This window comes from Podarcis muralis, chromosome 1 (assembly GCF_964188315.1).
Source record: "Podarcis muralis chromosome 1, rPodMur119.hap1.1, whole genome shotgun sequence".
In the NCBI taxonomy this organism is placed as follows: Eukaryota; Metazoa; Chordata; class Lepidosauria; order Squamata; family Lacertidae; genus Podarcis; species Podarcis muralis.
The window spans coordinates 12386184-12407933 of NC_135655.1; the positions used below are offsets into that span (position 1 = coordinate 12386184).

General features: G+C 41.9%; 1 protein-coding gene across 3 annotated transcripts; it reads right to left on the bottom strand.

The window, feature by feature from the left end:
* Positions 1 to 701: 701 nt before the first annotated feature.
* CLBA1 (clathrin binding box of aftiphilin containing 1) lies at positions 702 to 20990 on the bottom strand. 3 transcript variants are annotated; one of them, XM_028747213.2, is made up of 6 exons: positions 20798 to 20990; positions 15306 to 16010; positions 12999 to 13147; positions 10367 to 10496; positions 6190 to 6300; positions 702 to 3172 (listed from the first exon to the last, which is right to left on the bottom strand). In XM_028747213.2, the coding sequence occupies exons 2-6, from the start codon at positions 15780 to 15782 to the stop codon at positions 3005 to 3007; spliced, it is 1035 nt and encodes a 344-aa protein (XP_028603046.2). In that variant the 5' UTR covers positions 15783 to 16010; positions 20798 to 20990; the 3' UTR covers positions 702 to 3004. The 3 variants fall into 3 exon arrangements, with proteins under 3 accessions (XP_028603046.2, XP_028602956.2, XP_028603115.2); XM_028747123.2 differs by lacking the exon at positions 20798 to 20990 and adding an exon at positions 20582 to 20731; XM_028747282.2 differs by lacking the exons at positions 6190 to 6300; positions 20798 to 20990 and adding an exon at positions 20582 to 20732.
* Positions 20991 to 21750: the final 760 nt, after the last annotated feature.

A 21750-nucleotide genomic window follows, 5' to 3' on the forward strand; every position in this document is an offset into this window, starting at 1 on the left:
CTTTCTCAAAGTGACCCTGTATATTGGGGGAGGGAAGGGAAAGAGGTATTTGTAAGCCCACTAATGGCCATGGCTAAAGGCAAAAGTATGCAGAGCTGTAAATGTGCATTTTACACCCCCCCCCTTTTTTTTTTTACATTAGGCTGGTTCTTTCACACTGACACTTCCCTCCCTATCCTCTATCCAGGCAAGGAAGAAGCATTGTCAGACTTCAAGGATACATCCCAGCCAAGCAAAACAACTCAAGGGTGGTGTAAAACCATGTGGGTAAGAGGTCTGGCTTAGGGGGAAAGTGTTGTATTTGTGATAAATGTCTATGCCTGGATGAGGCTTCAATCCCATGCAGCTGGCCTCATCAGGATACTTCCCTCCCAACTGCTATAGGACCAACTCCTAACTCCTAGAATCTGAGGGAGACTACTGGGTCATAAACGCCTACTCAACAAAGACAACTGGAATGGGGCCGTTTATTGCATAATAGAGTCGCAGGTCAGTCAGTTCCAGGTTCACATAGCAGGTGATGGGAAAGGCTCTGGGATCTCTTGAGAGCCGCTAACAAACTTGTATAGACAGGGAAAGCTAGTTATGTATGTCTAACCTGGTATAAGGCAGTTTCTGAAGTACTCTAAAATTCCACCGAAACATCTGAGTGAATAGCTTGTAGGGCAGCGTTAGAAGAAAACATTTAACAGCAAAACCTCTATATTGTGAATAGTTTATTAAAGGCAGAGTTACAAAACGTATCAGTGCAGATTTGTTCTTTATCAACTGGCCTGTAAGAGGCATAATTTTTCCAACTTTAAGCTTTGTCATGTTACGGGCCCTCATGCCATGCTAACTGGGTGCACATGTTCTGCTCCACTCATTGTTAAGCAGCTTTAAACAAAGGCAACTGGACACTGAATTTGACCTATTGCTATTAAAGTAATAAGGACACATACACAAAAAAGTTTCTCCTAAACTGACAATAGTGCCCACTGAGTTTTATTCCAGAACTGAGAACACAACCCATAAAATTTTCTATAAGCTACACTTACATGTAGATTATGCTATGTTCATACCGGCATTGACTGCAGTGCTGGGATAGAGCCTTACCCGTCATCACTTGCCCTGACCCTTCAAGAGAAAATTCAGGACCAGCACCCATAATGAACGTCAGTGGATATGACAATAAGGCCTTCTAACATTTCATGGTTGTAAAACAGTTTCAGAATTTAAAATATATTCAGTATAAAATAGAAGGAAGCAAACTTTCTCTTTCCGTGACAAAATGTTAAAAGTGTATCATAATTGCATGGGACAGAAGCAAGGTGAGCAATTGCTCTCGCTCCCTCTGCTCCCCACCCTGCCTTTTAGTCAGAGACAGACTCTCAAGTGCAATGCTTCCCAAAGTGGCAGTGCTGGAAGAAGTTACTCTTGACCTAATGTGGGACTGATGCTGCTAGGATGTAAATTATAAAGCATGGAGTGACACAGTGCAGCTAAGTGAGGGGAATGTTACAAGTAATATCAAGGTGGGGGCATAAAATATCTAATTTAGGTTAAAAGAGGGCTGTTTCTTGAAGTTTGAGAAGTTCTTCCTAGTTCCTGGACTCCTTTGTTCTAGTGCAGCACTGTTCGAACCATTGGGGGTTTCTCAGAGAAGTACAGTGGTACCTCGGGTTACAGACTCTTCAGGTTACAAACTCCGCTAACCTGGTAGTACCTCAGGTTGAGAACTTTACCTCAGGATGAGAACGCAAATCGTGCGCTGGCAGCGTGGTGGCCCCATTAGCTAAAGTGGTACCTCAGGTTAAGAATAGTTTCAGGTTAAGAGTGGACCTCCGGAACAAATTAAGTTCTTAACCCAAGGTATCAGTGTATACCAAACCAGAAGACAAACTTTTCCCTTTGACATTAAAGCCACACTACTTCTGCAATGTGCAAGTGAAGGAGACTTTGAGGGTTGTATGCAATCATGCTGTTGATGTGCACACAAAACGATTTCCGCTCCCATAGCAGGGCCCTATCTCTTATCTTCTCCTTAACATCTGCTCTGGAGAGGTGCCCCCCCCCCAGAGCAAATTTTGGGGGTGTATAGGGAATACAGGTGGGAGTATAGGAAGGTGATAGAAGTTCCACCTGTGTAATAATTGAATTCCACACCAAATATGCTCTAAGTTGTTCAGCTCAAAAAAGGGCAACTATGCAACTCACATGGAGTGAGTGCAGTCTCTGAAACACTCCCAACTAGACTGTGTTGGGAGTGACTAATCAAAGCCTGAAAGTCACTGCTTTAGTGTATGCTCCTTTTAAGATACATTGCAGAATTCTAGCAGAGGCCATAACATTTAAGGAGTTGAAAGGCCCTTAAAGGTTATTGGTGCAATGCTATTATTAGTGGCCTATTCAACAAATATATTCAGGACTCAACGATTTTGGTTCATTCGTATCATGCAAGCAATATAGAGGTGTGGCTGATACTCAAGTTTGCCCATCTCCCCCAAAAGGCAATTCATAAACCAGTTATACTAGTGGAGGCACAGGACTGCAAGTAGGGATAAATAAGAGAGAAGTTAGGACAACCTGTACAGTCTTGAGTTAACCACAGAAATAGTGAGCTGGAGAAACAAAGGTTAAAAGGCACACAAACAACACACATTTTAATTTGGGGGCATAGTTTAAAAAGTTTGACAAATGCCATTAATGCTTAAAAGATAATGGCAGGATTGAGTTAGCAGAGCACAACCCATCCTTTGTTTATAACAGCTCAATTCTAGCTAGTTTACCATAAAATGTAATATGATTTGCCTGCAGTTCCTGGCAAAGGGACATAAAATCATAGAATTGTAAAGTTGGAATGGACCAACCCAGTTCATTTACTCACATCCCTGATGGTAGACTGAAATTAAATACACAGCTGAAGGTTTTATTTTCTTCCTCCCAAAGCTCTTCATTTTAAATTAATAATACAATATAAGCTTTTTTTTAAAAAATGATCAAAACAACAGAAATATGTTGGTTATTAGCAAACATTGCTGCTGAACATTTTCATCTTTAGGCTTCGTGTAGTAAAAATCCTCTTCTTCTGTGGAACTGTGATATATTGCATATTTCCACCAGATGGGGTCTTCTTCAAGAAAAGGTTATAGGAAAAGAGATGGCTCTGTTTTGGAGCAGGAGATACAGAAAGCTGTGCCAAAAAACAAAGGAAAAAAGTAATGTGAGGGCCATTCACACATGACATGGGGGTGCAAACTGGGGTTGGCCAAAGGTGTATAGCAAGGTTTTGAAGCTAATTCAGGCTTATGTATATCAAGCAGATGGCATTTCGCTTATTTTGTCTTTCACAATTTCTAAAATGGCAGTCTCAAGAATACAAGAAGTAGCTGGCTAGCAATAGTGGTATCCTAAAATTTTCCAGAAAACGGACATAAATGTTAAGCAAGCCAGCTTCATAGTCCATAAGCAACATCTCTTATACAAAGGAAAGGGAAAATACTAGCAGTGCACACACAAACATTCAGCAGACTGGATTCTTCAGATCTGTAGAAGGATAGGAGCTACAGATTTGGAATCTGAAACATTTCCCAAGTGACACCTTTCTCATCTCCCCACTGTTCTTGCCTTGTGGTTGGAGGCAGGGGATGACAATTTCTGGCTGGCCAAGCCAAACATCATAGTTCTCATCTCTCCCACCCACCTCATCTCTCCTGACAAGCATATCACTCCTGCAAGCATGCAAATTTGGGTGGAGCCTTTGCAGAGTGGTGCCCAATAATCTTGCTCTGCCCTTTTGCAAGGGAAGGGCCAGTGGGGAGTGTGCCAGGTTAGGTGTCACTGCAGAAGATGCTCTGAACACCTTGCAGCAGTGACATGCAACACCCAAATCCTTTCATGAAGAAGCACCAACAGAAAAAGTGGCTGTTCAAAGGTGTGTGTTTCTGCACCTTCCAGGAGTAGTGGCCAGTCTGCCCCACCTTTTCTGTCTCAGAGCAGGAAGGGTTGGCAAGCGTTTGTTTTATATTTTTGGTGGCTTGGCCCTGTGTGACCAACACTCTCCTGGCAACTTAGAAACAAACCGCAACTTTCTTCCCAACTTCAGATCTAGGACTGTGGTAGGGACTACTGCACCACTGCTGGGGTGATCCTTGCCTCTGCCACTTCCAGGTTCTGAGGGAGGCTGGCAGCAAAATATTTGAGACCTGGTTATGGGCTATGGGCTTGCCATAATTTCATGGGAGTGCTGAGAACCCACAAAATATGGTAGTAGGTGCAGAATTCATCCTCCTGAAGATTTAAGCTTTCTTTCCCCCCCCCCTTTTTTTTTAATTTTAAAAGCTGCTAATCCATATGGGCATGAAGATGCTTGCAAGTGTATAGACAGGGCCTAGGGACAAGTAAACAAGATTTGTGGAATGTTTGATTTCTCAGGGCCTTGCAGGTCTTCCTATGCCTAGCAAAAACAACAAGGAGGAATACATAGAATAATTGCACAGATCATAGAATTTAAAGTTTCAGGGTGCAGAATATTAATATTTGTAGTATGGTGTGGACACTGCCCCATGTATTGGTTTCATATGAATTGGAACAGGGGATGTTTTGAGAAGATTTCCTCCAAGCAGCATCTACACACCAGAAAAATAGGCTACAAGACCCACCATTCAAGAAAAAGAAAAAGAAGAACTCCACAAAATATAACTAGAACGGAGTTTTTTACAGTGTCTTTGCCTTACACTTGTTCTTTAATGCCATTTTGCCTTCCTTCATGTCAACCAATGTTCCTTCAATCTCATGTCATAAAGAGCCCTGACACTGCTACCTTTGTGACATCTTTTTCCAGTAATGTACAACCCAAACCTCTGAATCACCAGCTGCTTGAAAGACCGGTTTGGCACAATTACTCAATCCATAGCTTTTATGGCACCTGTTCCCTTCATGCTGTTTCACTATATACTGTTGGTATCTGACAGTTCTTTCCCTTTTTCCAAGGTGTTTGTCAATGCCTTTTAAATTAGCAGTTGGTCCTCCTTAGTTGGCAAAGGACCATTTCTGAGGCCAGCAAGCCACAACATCGTAGTTCTGATAAAGGGTAGCTCAAATTGCCTAGCCAAGTTCACAGCTCTTGTCAGGTTTCACTTGTACAACTATCCCTGTCTTCTGCTATTTGATTACTTAAAACTGAATGTTCTGAAGCTCAGACCATCTCACTCCTAAGAGAACATGATAACTGTGCATTGCACCTAGATTAAAGCAAGTAACAAAATAATGCAGCATGGCATGCTCTGATTCAGGGTTCTAGCCAGCCATGCCTTCTTGCAGGATACGCTATTTCATCCCTCCCCGCTTCCAATGGTGAGTCAGCATCCCAGGGGCAATCAAAATGCTCAGTCCTCACTGGGCCATTCCCCCACTTCTCAAAAATTGTTCCTTGGAGCTTACTAACACCTCCCCTCTTGTGCATGGTTGGTAGCATTTTGGCTACACACACTGATAATGAGTTTTGTTAGTATATAGGAACATCCCCAGAAATTTGCAAAACCAGACAGAGTTGAGAAACAAAGCTAAGCAGGTTGCATTAGAAAGTCACGGTATATGGACAAAGGAAGATATATTACTAATCATGAGCTGTAAGTGAACAGGGCAGTTGGGAAGATGACAGTGGGCTGGAAAGTTTCTTAAAATGACCTCTATCACACTAGTTGCAGCTCTACTTATTTATTCCACCTGGCTAGGTTTGGTGCATCACCACACTGGAATCTGGTATGTGTGAGTCCAACAAGTAAGGATAACTACAGTCAGTGTGGCACAGCATGAATTGTGTTGGGCTTGGAATGAGCACATGTGGATTCCAATTACCATTAAGTCTATAAAGTTCCCCAGATAGCTTTGGAAATGTCACTCACCTCAACCTATCCTATACAGCTTTGCAAAGATACAAAGGGCAACCTGCATACACTGGCCAGGGCTCTTTAGAAGGATGGAATATGAATGGGATAACTGAAATGTGTGTAGTCCTGAACTAAGGAAATCTCTTGGACCATAATATAGGCAAGCGAAACACCAACAGGCGGGTGACTGATTGCATGGAACTTGTGCCAATTGCAAGGAGGATTAAGAGAAACATTGAAGATTACAGATACTTATTTGCAGTACACAAAACAGACTATACAAACAAATAAGAGTAATAGGATTATTTTCTATTCTCACCTTGGTTTGAATTAGTGCTTTACAAGTACTAATGTTGAACTTGTCAACATTGGAATCTTCGTTTTCGCTAATGCTAGTCTCCAAAATATCATTCTTTCCTTCTGGAACAGCCTAGTAAACAGAAATCACATGAGATACTTACAAGTAATCCAGATCCTGCAAACCTATTTAGAAATGTTAACTTTTTCTTTACAGATCACCATCTTTTCTATAGGATCAAGCTGAAACTAAATAGATGCAATTGGAAGCCCCCAGACCTGGAGCCCAAAGTAATCTGATGCAGCAGAGACTGCTGCAAAACAAAAACAAAACAGCAAGTGAGTCTTAACTTCTGTCTGCCACTTTGTACTGCTTAGATGACCTTATCCAAGTTATAACACCATCACTCTCTGCAGATCCTCACTCTCTTGCTAGCAACAGCCAAGGATGTAAAGTGGTGAGAGGGAAAACACAGAACATCAAGATATGGGAAAACCTCCACTGTGAAGAAGGTGAATTCCATGTTATATAAATCCATTGTGCACTTGGAATACTTTGTACAATTCTGATTGCCAAATAAGATACTGTAAAGCTGGAAAAGGTTCAGAAAAGGGCAATCGAAATGATAAAAGGGATAGAGCAACTCACCTATGTGGAAAGGTTACATTTGGAGCTATTTAGTTTAGAAAGAAGGTGAGTACAGAGAGATATGTTCAGATGTGGCGGCACATTTTCAGATTACGCATTGTGTGGAGAAAGTGGATAGGGAGTGGACTGGGACACTAGAACCCAATAAAGCTGAATGTTGGAAGATTCAGGGAGGACAAAATATTTTTTTTCAAACAGTGAATAGTTAAACTCTGGAATTCACTCCCACAAGAGGCAGTGATGGTCACCAACTTTAATGGCTTTAAAAAAGGATTAAACAAATTCATGGAGGATACATTTGTCATGGCTACTAGCTTGGAAGTCGAACGGAATCCTTTCCGGAAGTCCGTTTGACTTCCAAAACCTTCAGAAGCCAAAGTGTGGCTTCCAATTGGCTGCAGGAAGTTCCTTCAGCCAATGGGAAGACGCGGAAGCCCCATCAGATGTTCAGCTTCCAAAAATAGTTTGCAAACTAGAACAGTCACTTCTGGGTTTGCGACATTCGGGAGTCAAAATGTTCAGGAACTAAGCTATTCGACCTCCAAGGTATGACTGTATTCCCCATGACTTTCTGAGGCAGTATGCTCCTGTATACTAGCTGAAGGGAACTGCAAGCAGATCCTGCTTGAGTGCTTCCCATAGGCACCTGGTTGTCCAATGCAAGAACAAAATTATGGACTACATGAACCTTTGGTCTGATCCAGCAGGACACTTCTTCGACTCTCTCCTTGGCCAAACCCTCACAGAACACATTTTAGCTTGTATTCCTCACTTCTCCATTTGTTGCTTGGGAAATGGAATCATTACATTCCTGCTGTTTGAGCCAGTGCAAATGCTGCACTAATGAAAAGTTTGTTGGGGTTTTTATATATAGCACCTGGAAAGGATCTGGGATTGAGCCTAATTTCTACAAATTATATGTGAAAACCTGCACTAAAAACGGATTTACTCTTCCTCATTTTAGAAACCAAGCTGCCTAGCACTTTCTTTGTTTAATGTTTCAAATGTGCCAGGATCCAAAGAGCCTCATGTGCTTTTGTACATTGACATGGAGAGGTTCACCAACTCCTCACCCCACTCCCAGCTGTTGCCTCCATGCCACATTGTACATTCTTTGGAGAGTCTCCAAATCTCTAGGAGTAGCATCTCAGAAGATGGAAGACACAATGGACTGTTAAAGGGAAGAGAAAGTCCTGCAAAGCCCAAGCAAACACACAGTCCACCACATCTAGCCCTTTGGATCTTGGCCTCATTTATCAAGGGGCCAAAACTGCTTAGGGACACCATGATTTCTGTAAAGCCTCCCCTAATAATAGAGTCACTACTAATAATACAGATTCTGAATGAAAAAGAAGGTTTCATACTGCCTCCCCCCAGCCCACCCTTGCAGTTCATATTTACAGTTCACACTTCATAACAGCAACAAATACAATCTTTTCCGTTGTTCTTAAAACATGCAGGGGTAAGCAACAAATTCAGAGCACCTCTGATGTCACTCATCTATGGCAGTCAGCGATGGTGAGAGGCCAGAATTGTGGAATGGGCATGGATGGAAGATGGGGTCAGATGCCCAGAGAAGGAACTGGGGGGAGAACTGGACTGCTTAATGGGCAGCGTGCAGAAGCAAAAGTTGGGAGAGGAGGGAGTAGGCTAGGGAAAGAGGCAGGCCAGATATTTGAGGGGTCATTCATTACCTGTAGTTCAGAGCCCCCAAAAATGCAGGCCTTGTGTCAGCTTAACTGAGAGCAGGCCCAAATAAGTACTGCTGGCATCTCAGAAAAGGAAAAATAAAGTAAATTAAAAGTGACCCAAGTTCTTCTTATACAGATTCAAGCATACTTAAGATGGTATAATGCTTTTTAAAATTTTGTTTTTAAACATATTTCTCTAATTTTGAAAAGCGGATATTCCAACATGGCATGGCAATATCTTTCTTATGGACTGAACCAGTGCTCATTTAAATCAGCAAAAAACCTCTACACCTGACTCACAACTAGAACCCTTGCATACAAGTTCTGCTAACCACTCCATCATGAACATACAGTACATAGTCAAGGTATTTTCTAACATTATCAGTTAAAATATCAAGGCGCAATTTAAAGTGGCCAGTTATGCCACACAGTACTTAATATTCATTGTGTAATATTTTTTATCATCTCTATAGCTAGTCAAATGTTTTCAGTAGAGTAACTCAATAGCAAGCAACAGTTAATAGCATGGCTTCACAAATATACTTGCCAGATTACCAGTGGTGTCCACTCCTCCCTCCCTCAAATTATGCAAAGAACTTGGGGTGGGAGTGTGGGGCTCATCTTACACTTTGCAGTGGCTCTGCAGAAAGCAGAAGCAGCATGAAAGATTTGTGCTACTTCTGCCAAAGAGAGAAAGCAGGGCCACCCAAGACATTGTGGCACCTGAGGCAAATTAGGAAATGGCATCTCCCTGTGAATCATCATTTGTTAAGGACCCCATATACATATACAGTGGTACCTCAGGTTACATATGCTTCAGGTTACAGACTCCGCTAACCCAGAATAGTACCTCGGGTTAAGAACTTTGCTTCAGGATGAGAACAGAAATCGTGCAGTGGCGGTGCAGCGGCAGCAGGAGGCCACATTAGCTAAAGTGGTGCTTCAGGTTAAGAACAGTTTCAGGTTAAGAACAGACCTCCAGAACGAATTAAGTTCTTAACCCGAGGTACCACTGTATGTACGTACACACCCTCTTCCCCCTCTCTGCAGATCACCTTCTTTCATTCATGTCTATTTTTGCACATTACCTCCACTCTGTCCTTTTTGGAATAGACAATAGGGCTCCCAGGAAGGGGAGAAGAGGGAGAACTTTCCAGATGGCTTCCCTTCCCCACTGCCTCACTCCCCGGGTAATGTTAGAAAATCACCCCAGCCTGCAGCAGTTTCTCCAAGCCATGGCCAGCACCACCTAAGTCACCCAGGCAAGTAAATGGGGTCCTGGTAGCTGCCCTGCATTGTGTGAGTAGCTGTTCTTAGCTCCATAGGTTCTCACTAGTTCTCCTACTAGCTCTTACCTAAGACTACAATATCAAGAAGCCATTGCAAAAGGCTGATCAGGAATTCTGAGAGTTGCTGGTGGTTCTCTGATTGGTTGCAAACAAGGAGCTGGTCTTAAAGGCATAGATGTGCTTTGTTTAATGAATGTTTTACTCAGGATGGGAGGGAGCTAGGTGAGTGGCACCCTGATCCAAATCTGGGTGGGTAGCAGGGGGTGAATCTGCTGCCCCTCTCAGCTCTCCAGACCTTGCTGCCCTGAAGCTATGGCCTCACCCTGCTTCATGGGTGGACTGACCCTGAGAGACAAGATACCTTAACTTCTCCTTCCACTGGTACATGTGAAGGGAGGAGAGGGAATCAGTTACAAAAACAAATCATGGCAAATAAGGAAAACCAAAATTTGTAGATTCCCAAGTTTGGGAAATGCTATTTTTGTTTTCTCTGGCAACCTTAAGACCATAATATCTGTTAATCTTAAAAACAAAATGCCATGGTATTTAGAAAATATTTCAGAAGAGTACCTTTTGATGAGCATCTATTCCAAGCACAGCTAGAAGGTTTTCGTGGTAATGAGATTTGTTCCAAGGACGTCTTAAACTGGAAGGGTTAGTGGATTGAGTAAGAGTTTTCCATAAGTTCCCAAAGTCAGTGCTTTAAAAGGAAATGCAATTCAGATTAATCCAAGATAACAAAACACATATCTCATAGCAAACCACGTTTTCTGCTTACAATTCAAAACCAGTTCAAGTACAGCTGAAGAGAAGCTAAAACTTTGTCACCCTATCAGAAGGATGGAATAGATGGCACATATGTACTCTAATATATATATATATATATATGCAGGTTTTGGTGTCCTCGGGTATCTTCCCGTGTAAAAGTTGGGGTGTCTAGGCGACGTTTCGACGAGGTCTCACTCGTCATCTTCAGGCAGGTGCTTTCGGCTTCTTGTTACTGGAACAGAGCAGGATCTCAGTGTTTGAGTTCCTATAAATACTGTTGAGGAGGTGTGGCCTCCAATGTTCTGGGCAGAGAGGAAGTTCCCAGGCTAGTGTGCCTTTTCTTCTTTTGTTCCTTAATTGCTTGAGGGATATCTTGAGTGATTTCTTGAGTGATATCCTGAGTACCACTTAGGTGGGTCATTAGGTGTGGATTAGTTGCTAAAGCCTTTGTGTCTTGACCTCTTGAACTTTGTGAAGAGTTTTTCTGAGAAGATGGGTGTACTACATTTAGTTGTGATGTAGTACACCCATCTTCTCAGAAAAGTGGTACTCAGGATATCACTCAAGAAATCACTCAAGATATCCCTCAAGCAATTAAGGAACAAAAGAAGAAAAGGCACACTAGCCTGGGAACTTCCTCTCTGCCCAGAACATTGGAGGCCACACCTCCTCAACAGTATTTATAGGAACTCAAACACTGAGATCCTGCTCTGTTCCAGTAACAAGAAGCCGAAAGCACCTGCCTGAAGATGACGAGTGAGACCTCGTCGAAACGTCGCCTAGACACCCCAACTTTTACACGGGAAGATACCCGAGGACACCAAAACCTGCATTCCTGTACCCGTGAAAATCTACGAAAGCATATATATATATATATATATATTGTGTGTGTGTATATATATATATATATATTGTAGCATATAATTTTTATGTATACTGCTTGGACACTTGGGTAGTTAAGTGGTATATAAATATCTTAAATAAATAATATATTCCTAATCTTCCAATCACCATAGCAAGCCTTAGACACAGGCAGTTCTTTGCCCTGTACTCCATCCATAAAGTGGTAGCATTTTGTTCCAATAAAGGCAGATGTTCTTTAACCTAAAACAGATTTCACATATTTGGCTGAATAGTCTGTTCAAGGCCATTTTGATAATTATATGCCTTTTGGCGGCTTCACATACATGTTTTAAATTAATAATTATGACTACAGTAGCAAGTGGTGACTTACATATGTAAATGAGTTTAACGTATCCTTTCAATGGAGTCAGTTTACACATTCAGCTATCAAGCATTGCTTCCCTCAGAGTGATGTGAATCAAGTACAGTACTGTATATGCATGTGTTTGCCAAATCTCAACATTAACTGTCCCAAAAGCCCCAAAGGGCTCATCTTTCAGACAGGGAAACAAAGAGTATTAGTGACTCTCTAAAGCAGAGTACACTACCAAGCTGGAATTTGAACTCAGATTTATTTATTTTTAAAATTATATCCTGCAGTTCTAGAAGTTCTGACGTTCAAGTCAGTGCAAAGCATGAATTAAAAAAACAGTCTGCTAAAAAAATGAAACTATAACATTCAACCTGCAATCCCACCAAACAAATACCAAATGAGACACTCCAGACATCTTAAAATAATCCAAAGCAAATGTCAAGGCACAATATAGTTCCAAGTCCATCCCCAATGCTCAACTCTCAGGATTTGACTGATGGCAATTGATTCAGCTGTCCAGCTGAGCCACTGATTATAGAACCACAGGAATCTAAGCAGCTACAGTAGCACAGGAACCGTTACTCATTCTACTTTGTAGCTAAAATGCATGCAGATGAATTCAGTAAATTGAATTTCTATTCCACTTACTGATTGTCAGCTTTTGGATGATGTATTTTAGTCCCATGATCAGTATGGTTAGCCAAAGTATAGGAGACTTTAAGATTGCTACACTTCAAGGAAAGGAGGGTGAAAGTGGCGAATGGGGTGGAGGGGACAAGACTATTGGTCTTATCTGCTCAATCCACTGGAGCCTATCTTCGCATGCATTATTGTGTATTTTGCAAATAAATGATTATGCTGAAATTATATTGATTCAATAAATGGTACATACGTAAGTTATTCTAACATTAAAATTGAAAGAATCCCACAGAAGTTGCTCTCTTGAGGCATTAGGGAGAATCAACACAGTGGGCAGGGAGCTGTTGCTGCCAAAACCAAAATAAGACATGTAGGAATAGGAAGCAATGAGGCAGTCAACAGGAATCCTGTTTTATCAAATGAACTCCCACTATTCCAAGCTACCAAAGTTCTAAATTTATGGTATATTATTGTACCATCACCACATTTTCCAGCAACTTCGGAAGCCTTTCTGCCTTCCAGATACCAGCACAGCCCAAATATTTGCACTAGATACAAGAACAATTATTAAACAGTTACCAAAGTTGTTTCGTTGTACATTCAGGAATGTTTGTGTCTTCTGTTTTTGTATAAAGTACTTGATCCAAGCTGCTAATTTTCTCCAAGAACTGTGGTACAGCAACTTCTGGAAAACTCAGTTTAATAATATCTTCAGAGCTGAGGACAGCCTGGAGAAAGCAAGGTAATGATTGAGGCCGATGCTTTGCTGTTTTATACAATGACATACAGCATAATTTCCTGCATCCTCTGAAATGTTCCTCCTTACTTCCTACCAGAGAGCTAAGCCATAAGAGGATTTCAGATACACTTGGACAACTCAACACTACAAAATCCCAGGCCCAATCTATTATCCAGGATAGGGACAATACTGTGATACTCTATTAGAGGGTAGCCAATGTAGTGCCTTCCAGATGTTGTTAGGCTCCAGTGATATGGGAGGGGTTTCCAAAGTTTTTTGTTTTTGTTTTAGTGCTTAACTTTTTTGTGGAAAAGTTTCCATTTCATAAGTTTACTAGTGTCGGAAGCACCACACTGGCTACCCCAGCTCTAATGTACTGAACAAACCCATGCAAGACTGGAGGCTCCCACCTCTGTGTAACTATTTGGGTCTTACAGTCATTCTTACAATGCTGTAGAAAAACTTAAGAAGTTTCAGTCTTATCTAGTTATCACCTCTGTGCACAACATCCTCAACTCATTGCACCATCTTGGAGGTCCCTCATCTTTTGTACCGACATCTATGGCAGTGTTTCCCAACCTTGGGCCTCCAGCTGTTTTTGGACTACAATTCCCATCATCCCTTGCCACTGGTCTTGCTAGTCAGGGATGATGGGAGTTGTAGTTCAAAAACAGCTGGAGGCCCAAGGTTGGGAAACACTGATCTATGGTGATTTTTTTTAATCAACATGTCTATGTACTCAATTAATCACTGCCATTTTATTATTTTTATTCTGTAATAATAGACAATACAAAGGAGGAAAAAATGTGTTGGAATGACAATTAGAGGAGGGGAAGCTATAAATATCTCATTTGAAATGTATCGGTAATGGGTGTTAACACACTCCCATTTAATTCACTGATGACTCTACATCCAATGGGATGATATAATGGTTGCCCAAACAAAAATCCCAGAGGCCACCACAATCAATAAGATTAAACAGCCAATGGGCAAGTAAGTTAGAGGGCTACATGGGTAATGGAGAAGCAAAAGTGCTCCAGGAAGCAGAAGCAGCTGCCACCAAGGAAACAAAACCGAACAGCAATCATAGGCAAGGAGAGAATTGGCGGGGGAGGTTGCCAAATGAACAGTAAATATTAAAACCAAGGACTTTTCAACAGAAGTCTACATATAACAGCAGTTGTAATGTCACAAGGGAAAAATGTGTGACAGCTGAAGGTATGTGCTCCTTACTCACTTGCATGACTCTTACTCATGTAAGTAAGCTCATTGGAATTCACACAGTGACTTATTCTTCTTAAAAGGGTACCTGTGTGACTAAGGATTAGGTAATCACAAATGGGAGCTGCAACAAACAGAGTGCTGCTGTTCAGGATGCCAGCTATGTCTTATTCTAGAATTCTCCATTCCACCTCCAGTCTGTTAGCTTTTCATGGCCACTGAGCAAGCTCAGTTTTCACTGGGCCATTTGGGGGGGTTTCCCCTGACTTAGGCCTTTCCTGCCCATACGTTTTCGTTTATTGGCACTTCTGCAAACCTTTGGGCTTTCCCAAGCCTGCTGGTATATTGCACTTGTATTGTGATGGTGTTTTTTTAGCTACGTGTTCTTTTAGCTACATAACAGCCTCAGCATCAAAAATGGAGGGAATGGTAGTTTTGTTGAATATCAAAATGGTTTCCATTATATGAAGATCTATTTAATATTTAAAAGTTCTTAACATTTTGAGTTGCAACAAAATACTGAACAAGAGTCAGTTTCACAAGTTTCATTCACAGTTAGACCAAGAATGCAAAATTCTATAGACCAAAACTGATTGTTGCACAGACGCATAATGCTTGTACTGGGAGATGGTAGCAACAAAACAGGAAAAGGGAGCCATTTGAAGAATGCATCTGTTTAAAATATATTTCTACCTTTATCATATTCAGTTGTGCTATGTTTACCATATAGCAAAATAAAAAAAGGAAGTGAACTGATGTTGCCATCAGTTCCTTACTGCATTTAATGAAGCAATATGTTTTAGTTCCGTGTTGCCAAATAGTTAAAGGTGACACCATGGAAACTAACAAAATGTATAGCATTCTTAGACAGGAGAGAACAGGACTCTGAAGAGGAGGTGGATCATTCTTAGCTCATTAAAACATACCTTCACTGAAGTGTTAGCAAATGTTTCTTTTCTGTTGTGTCCAGTTGTTTTGGAAGAGAACTGTCTGCATGAGGTAGTGAGGCAGCTGTCACTGACATCCGCATCATTTGTGTAAGTTTGTTTTCCATTTGGCTTCTCCAAAGACTCCAAGGTGTTGCTTAAATTTTCCTGCTTGACCTCACTGAAACCTTCAAAGTCACCCCAAGTACTGCTGGATTCCCCCAAGCTGGTGTCAGGACTCTCCAGCGATGCTTCATAAACCCTTTTGTCACCACACTCGACAGGAAGGCTTTTCTGAATCATTTCCAGTTCTGAGCTTTCATCAAAATTTCCATTTTGGTTTAGAGAATGTACATCAGTTCCACTGCTGTTTTCACTGAGAGAGGTGGCACCCGTCTCTGTTGACAGAGGTTTCAAAATGGACTGGCCTGAAACTTCCGCACCACTATGTATTTCCACTAAATTCTGGTCTTGCATTTTTCTGTTATCACAACAATAAAATTCATGAACATCAACCCAAAAACATGGCTGATAGCAAAAGACAAAACCGTTAATGTTTCAAAAACATAATGGGGACTTCATTGTGCCTTGAACAGCTTGCAAAAATGTAGCTTAGCAAAACAGTGTGTCCTTCAAGGTCTCCCTAAGTCATCAATGCAGTGCTTATTTTTCAGTCTTAACTTGCTTCTCAATCCAGATTTCAGGCTGCAAAAAAAAGGGGTTATAAATAAAGACCTTTCTGATAATGCTGTGTGTAAGGCTTACAAAAGATAAATGATTAGGCAAGAAAAATGTTCATGCTTGGACAAATACATTCCAATGCAATGCGGTGAATTCTTGCAAGTACAGAAACATAACAAAAAGATTAGCCTGGCTGAATTTTTACCTACAGCGACTGGGATTTGTGTTTCTCCAATAGCAGCCTCTTGTGTGACATGGTGAGCTGCTTTCAAAACTGCGGTCTTTGAACACACTTTGTACCATGTGATTCACTGAGCCACCTATGAACACTACAAAACTGAAGGGGCTTAATCATATTTCCATTTCTGCAGGAAACACTGGAAATGTAGTGGAGGGAGATAAGAATCTCTAACATAACTGTGAGGACCTTAAACTATAATTTCCTGGATTTTTGGGAGGAGGGGTAGAAACAATTGTTAGAACATGTTATAAAACTGGTATAAGTTTGAATGAAAAATACACCTGTCTTCAATAATTTTTCATTATTCAAGTAAAAAACCTTTATCATATACTCCGAAAGATATTTTAAACTAGCTCAAGAAACCTGCATAGGAAAGATGCACAGGGCAAACCTATACATGTTTACTCAGAAATAAGTCCCCCCCATACTCAGTGGGATTTACTTCAGATAAGTGTATACAGGATTGGACCCCAAGCCACAGCACAATAGGCTATTTTCCTGCCTAAAGATATTCCCATATCTCACTAAATAAACCTTGTAAAACACATTCTCTGCAGCCTTACGCTCCTTAAAAGCTAGCCTTCCTCAAATAAAACCCCTCTAACAAGTTGGGAAACATTGTTGAGTAAGGTGCACCCAACAGAGGAACTGCTTGGTGTTTAAAAATGTAATTCTAGGCTAGCAAGTGATAAAATAAGGTGACTGAAATCTGCAGAACTAGCAGCATACTCTTTGGCAGATGTGGTTTTTAATGTCAATGCTTTGGGGTTTTTGGTTCCTCTTTGTATTTTCAAACAGCAGTCTGCAACTACACAGACCAAAATGAAATAAATGTTGGGGAAAGACCCCCCCCCCCACTCCCAAGAAGCAATATGCTGGGGACCATTATGTTCTCTTTGCATGAATAAGAGCCGTCAGCTATACTGTGGAGTTAGGTTGTCTCAATGTGGAACTAGAGTTTTTTTCTTCTTGTTGGTGAAACTATTCTTGTTTCTGAGACCGATATTTACAACTCATAATTCAGAAAGAAGTTACCACAAGTTGCAAGTAGGTACCGGTAACTTCTCCCCTTTCTCTACTGATAGAGCAAGCAGGCATTATTATTAGCAGATGATGTCACCTTTTCCCAGCCGTACCCTGAATAATTTGTAGTGGAATCTATGGGATAATTTGATGCCAATCTGTGCAGGCTTATCACTGTATTTTTGGTCTACTGTAGATAACACCATTCTCCTGTTGCTGACAGAATGAGAAATGGAGGGAATGAGATGCTAACCTATAGAATCTGCTTAAAGGGCTAACACAATTCAAGCTTCCAAGTCACCTCTGATTTCAGAAAATTGTGGGGAGGAGCTCAGTGGTGCAGCACCTATTTATAATTGGTGATGCCGGAGATCAAGGCTAACAACCTTTTGCAAGAGAAGTATTTCCAGTAGAACTGAGCTGCAATTTCTTCTCAGAAAATGTGAGAATCTTTTATTTTTTTGCCTGGGGGGGGGGGGGGCTGAAGAAAAAGAACAGAGGGCCATTTTGCCAAATATTCTCCACCATTTTCCTTCCAGAATGCCCTACGATGACACTTGATCTTGGGATCAGTGGAGAATGCAAAATGGTTGCCTGGCTGCCTACACAGTTGCTACTGGCAGCAGTACCAAAAAGAACCTTAGGTAAAAAGAAAAAAAAGTCATGTCACTACTAACTGTTGGAGAAGTTCTCTTCTGCCCTTGAATATTCAGCAAAATTATTCCCCCATCCCCTCACCCCCATTTCACCACCCATGAATGGGTAGAGATTTTAGAAGGCCATTGTTGCACAGCTCTAATTTCAGGAATCAAGCTTGTGGAAGAACTCTCTGCAAAACCTTGGAGAGCCTTTGTCAGTGAGAAGTAGACAAGCACTGTAAGGCTAGATGAACTAACTTAAAGGGAGATTTGAGGTTTCATAGAGTTTAGTGCACAAGGCTGGAAATTAATAGGCATAGTCAACCAGCTTGTTAACAATGAATGTATGCCGACTCCTAGGAATTTGAAAGATTGTTTCCAGCCTAGGTGTTAAACGTTCCTGTTTGTTGCCTTTAAGTGCAGGAAGCAACACATTACATTTTGAGGCAACACTTTTTCTGGCATTTATATTTGGAGGTGCTAACAACAGCGGATTAAATAAAATAGGGCATCCTGCATGCACAGAGCTGTATCAAAAACCACTAAAAGACAACTTCCACTGCCAGTCACAACATCTGCATGCATTCTTGGGGCAGATTCACACCATACATATTAAATTACATATGGGGAATTATTTTCCAGTCAAAACATGGATTGCCTTGGGGTTGTCTTTGAGTGGGGCTATCTCTCTCCCTGCCCACACACCCCTTTTCTCTTCTTCACCAGAGTCTATCTGCACAAATAAGGCCTGAGGCTGCTCTAGGAAGGCCACCTCTAGTTTCAATTTCTAGTGAAGTTGTTACTTTGAGTTGCTTTTTTTAAAAGCTCCCACTCCCAGCCTCATTTGGCATCACACACCATCGTTGTCACCTCAGTTTTGCACTAGGAGATGAACTGAGAAAATGATACATATTGAATCACCGTACAGCATTTACTCAAATCTAATTAAGGTGTGCATTAGATTCGATAGCACATTTACATTCACCAGCAAATACTATTTTGGTTTCAAGGTTCTGAAAACTGAGGTGTGCATTAGATTAGATGGTGTATTGGACTCAAGTAAATACAGTATCTGTACTCTTAACTTATTACAACACGGTGAAGAAGTTAACATGAGTTTAAGAAGTTTTAAAGAAGCCAGTGGTTGAATAATTGAAGCTTGGGAATGGGATGTTAGGATAGGTAACTTTCTAAGCAAGCCATCAAATGTCAGAGAGACAATGTGGAAAGCATTTTTAAAAATTCATTTATATAGTGGGGTTTTATTTGTCTGAAGTACAGAAAGATCTGATACATAGCAGTTGCAAAAATGAGCTGTCCATTCCCCCACAATGATAGGCTCTCTAAGGCAGCAACCTTGTAATTTTTGAGTATTAACATTTGCTAGAGGTTTTTAAAAACCTTTTAGAAGTTATTGTAAATAAATAAACAAACCTGAACACTGTTTTGAGATCAGTTATTAGGACATGCAATAACTGTTCACCATGACACATTTCCCTAGTGAAAAGGTACTTGTTAAATAGATCAAGTCTTATTAATGATCCATTTTGACACATATCTGAACAAGATATGTTCTTTGGGCGATAAACCTGTACACATTCACTGAGGCAGAAGTCTGATGAAGAAAGTAGGACATGCCACAGAATTAGGCTGGTGCTGCTCTCCTCAGCTTCAAGCTACTATCTGCAGTAGAGTTTAACAACAACACCATTCTACCTCACACTTTTTCGGTAGGAATTGCCAAGACAATATATGCAAAGTGACCTGAAACACTTAGGAAAAACTCTATAAATCAGGGGTGGGGAACCCATGGCCCTCCAGATGTTGTTGGACTTCAGCTGCCATAAGCCCCAAATAGTGTAGCCAATGATCAGGAATGATGGAAGTTGGAGTCCAACAGGTTCCCCATCACTGAAAGATAGATAAATAAGATATATTTTAATGTGATGCTAAACTTTTATTTATGCCAACTGTATACTGCTCAGGCACCCACACTTTCATTAAATGATTAAAAAAAATACAAGAAACAATTTCCATTTTCATCTGGGTTGTTTTTGTTTTGTTTTTGTTTTTTAATTAACTGCTGAGCTTTGGATTATTTTTATACATTTACACACACCCCACCTTTTCCCCTGATGGAACTCTGGCAGATTAACTTGCTCCATTCAGTTCAAGGGGTGGGTGGGTGTTTCTAGCTCTCCATTTTAAAACTTTAATGGTTTGTACATGGGTTTATGTTCAATTTCACAGTGGCAAAACTCCTTAGGGGCGCTTTTACATCCTGAAAGGCAGCTCAGAAGAAATATCTTATAGCAAGTAGGCTCAGCTGGGTAGAGCATGAGACTCTTAATCTCACGGCCCTGGGTTCAAGCCTGCACCGTGGGCAAGCAGGGATTAGACTAGATGACCCCCAACTCTGGCGATCCTATGAAGTAATAAACAAACCATTCAGCTTTAAGGGGCATCTATATTTTGAAACCGAAGGCTTTTGTATATTGCAATTTTTTTATAATGAGAATTAAAGAATTCATAGGCACGCTTTTAAATCCTGAGAGGCAGAACAAAATAATACTTAATTTGAGGAATAATATTTTAAAAACCAGTTAAGTTTTACAAGAACAACGCGGCGTTATCATTGGGAAGCCTTTAAAATCTGCACTGCCTGCTGACCAGCGGTTATTTAGGCTGCCTACCTGCTGCCTGCCCACCTCCTCCACCTTCCCTTTCGCCCCCTGCCCGGGGGAAGGGAGCTCGAGCACCTCGGCCTGAGGAGAAGGAGGCGGCGGCTGAGCCCCGGAAGGCCCGCGCGGTGAGGGAATAGGGAGCCAAGTGAGTGACCGTTAGGGAGGCCAGTGACGGAAAACGGGGAGAGAGCGCGCGCGCGCGTTGAGGGGGGGGGGGTCGCTTACCTGCTCCACCTCACGCACCTTCCTCCCTCAACCGACGACGGCTTTCTGACAGCTCCTGGGAAAGAGGCGGGGCAGGACGCAGGTGCCGGCCTGCGCGCGTCAGAGAGGCGGACCCGATTGGCTGGGTTCCCCAGACGGGGGGCGGAGCTTGAGCCCGGCACAGCGCGTTCTTCGGGCGCGGGGGCGGAGCATAGGAAACCGACAAACACCGCACGCGGGGGCGTGGCCTGAGGTGTTGTTGGGGAGGATGGAACCCGCGGGGGGCGGTACGCAGGTGCCGGCCTGCGCGTCAGAGAGGCGGACCCGATTGGCCGGGGTTCGACTGACGGGGAGGGGGTGGAGCTTGAGCCCGGCGCAGCGCGGAGGCGGGGAATGCAAAGAAGCGCGCAGACGACGCACGCACGCACGCGGGGGCGTGTCCTAAGGTGGTGCTGTGTGGGAAGGGTAGCCGCGCCGCGCGTGCTAAGGGTGGCCGGCATTTCAACCCTAGAGATAGGAAGCGGGAAAAAGGGTAGAGTTGCACGCTCTCTAAAACTTCTGTTTCTGCAAAATGAGATATAATAAGTGGGAGAAAGCAGCACTGGCCATTGGGTCAGCTTTCCCTTTGTGTCTTCCTTAATGAGGCAGGGTTTCCTCAGCCTTCAAAAGGCGTATAACGGCCGGAGCATAGGGCGCTATCTCAAAAGGTATTTCTAAAAATTAGGACGGAGACTTTGGAACTCCCTGCCTCTTGATATCAGGCAGGCGCCTTCCCTGTATTCTTTTTGGCGCCTGCTGGATACATGACTATTTCGACAAGCCCACCCGGATGTTAGAGAGTTTGTACGAGTTTGTTCGGTTGCGGTTTTAACTTCCTGTATATTTCAAAAAATTATGGTTGCACTTTTTTTTAAGTGATGATTTTATTGTTTTATCTTTTTTTGTGAACGGCTTTGAAGTTTCTACAATCAAGC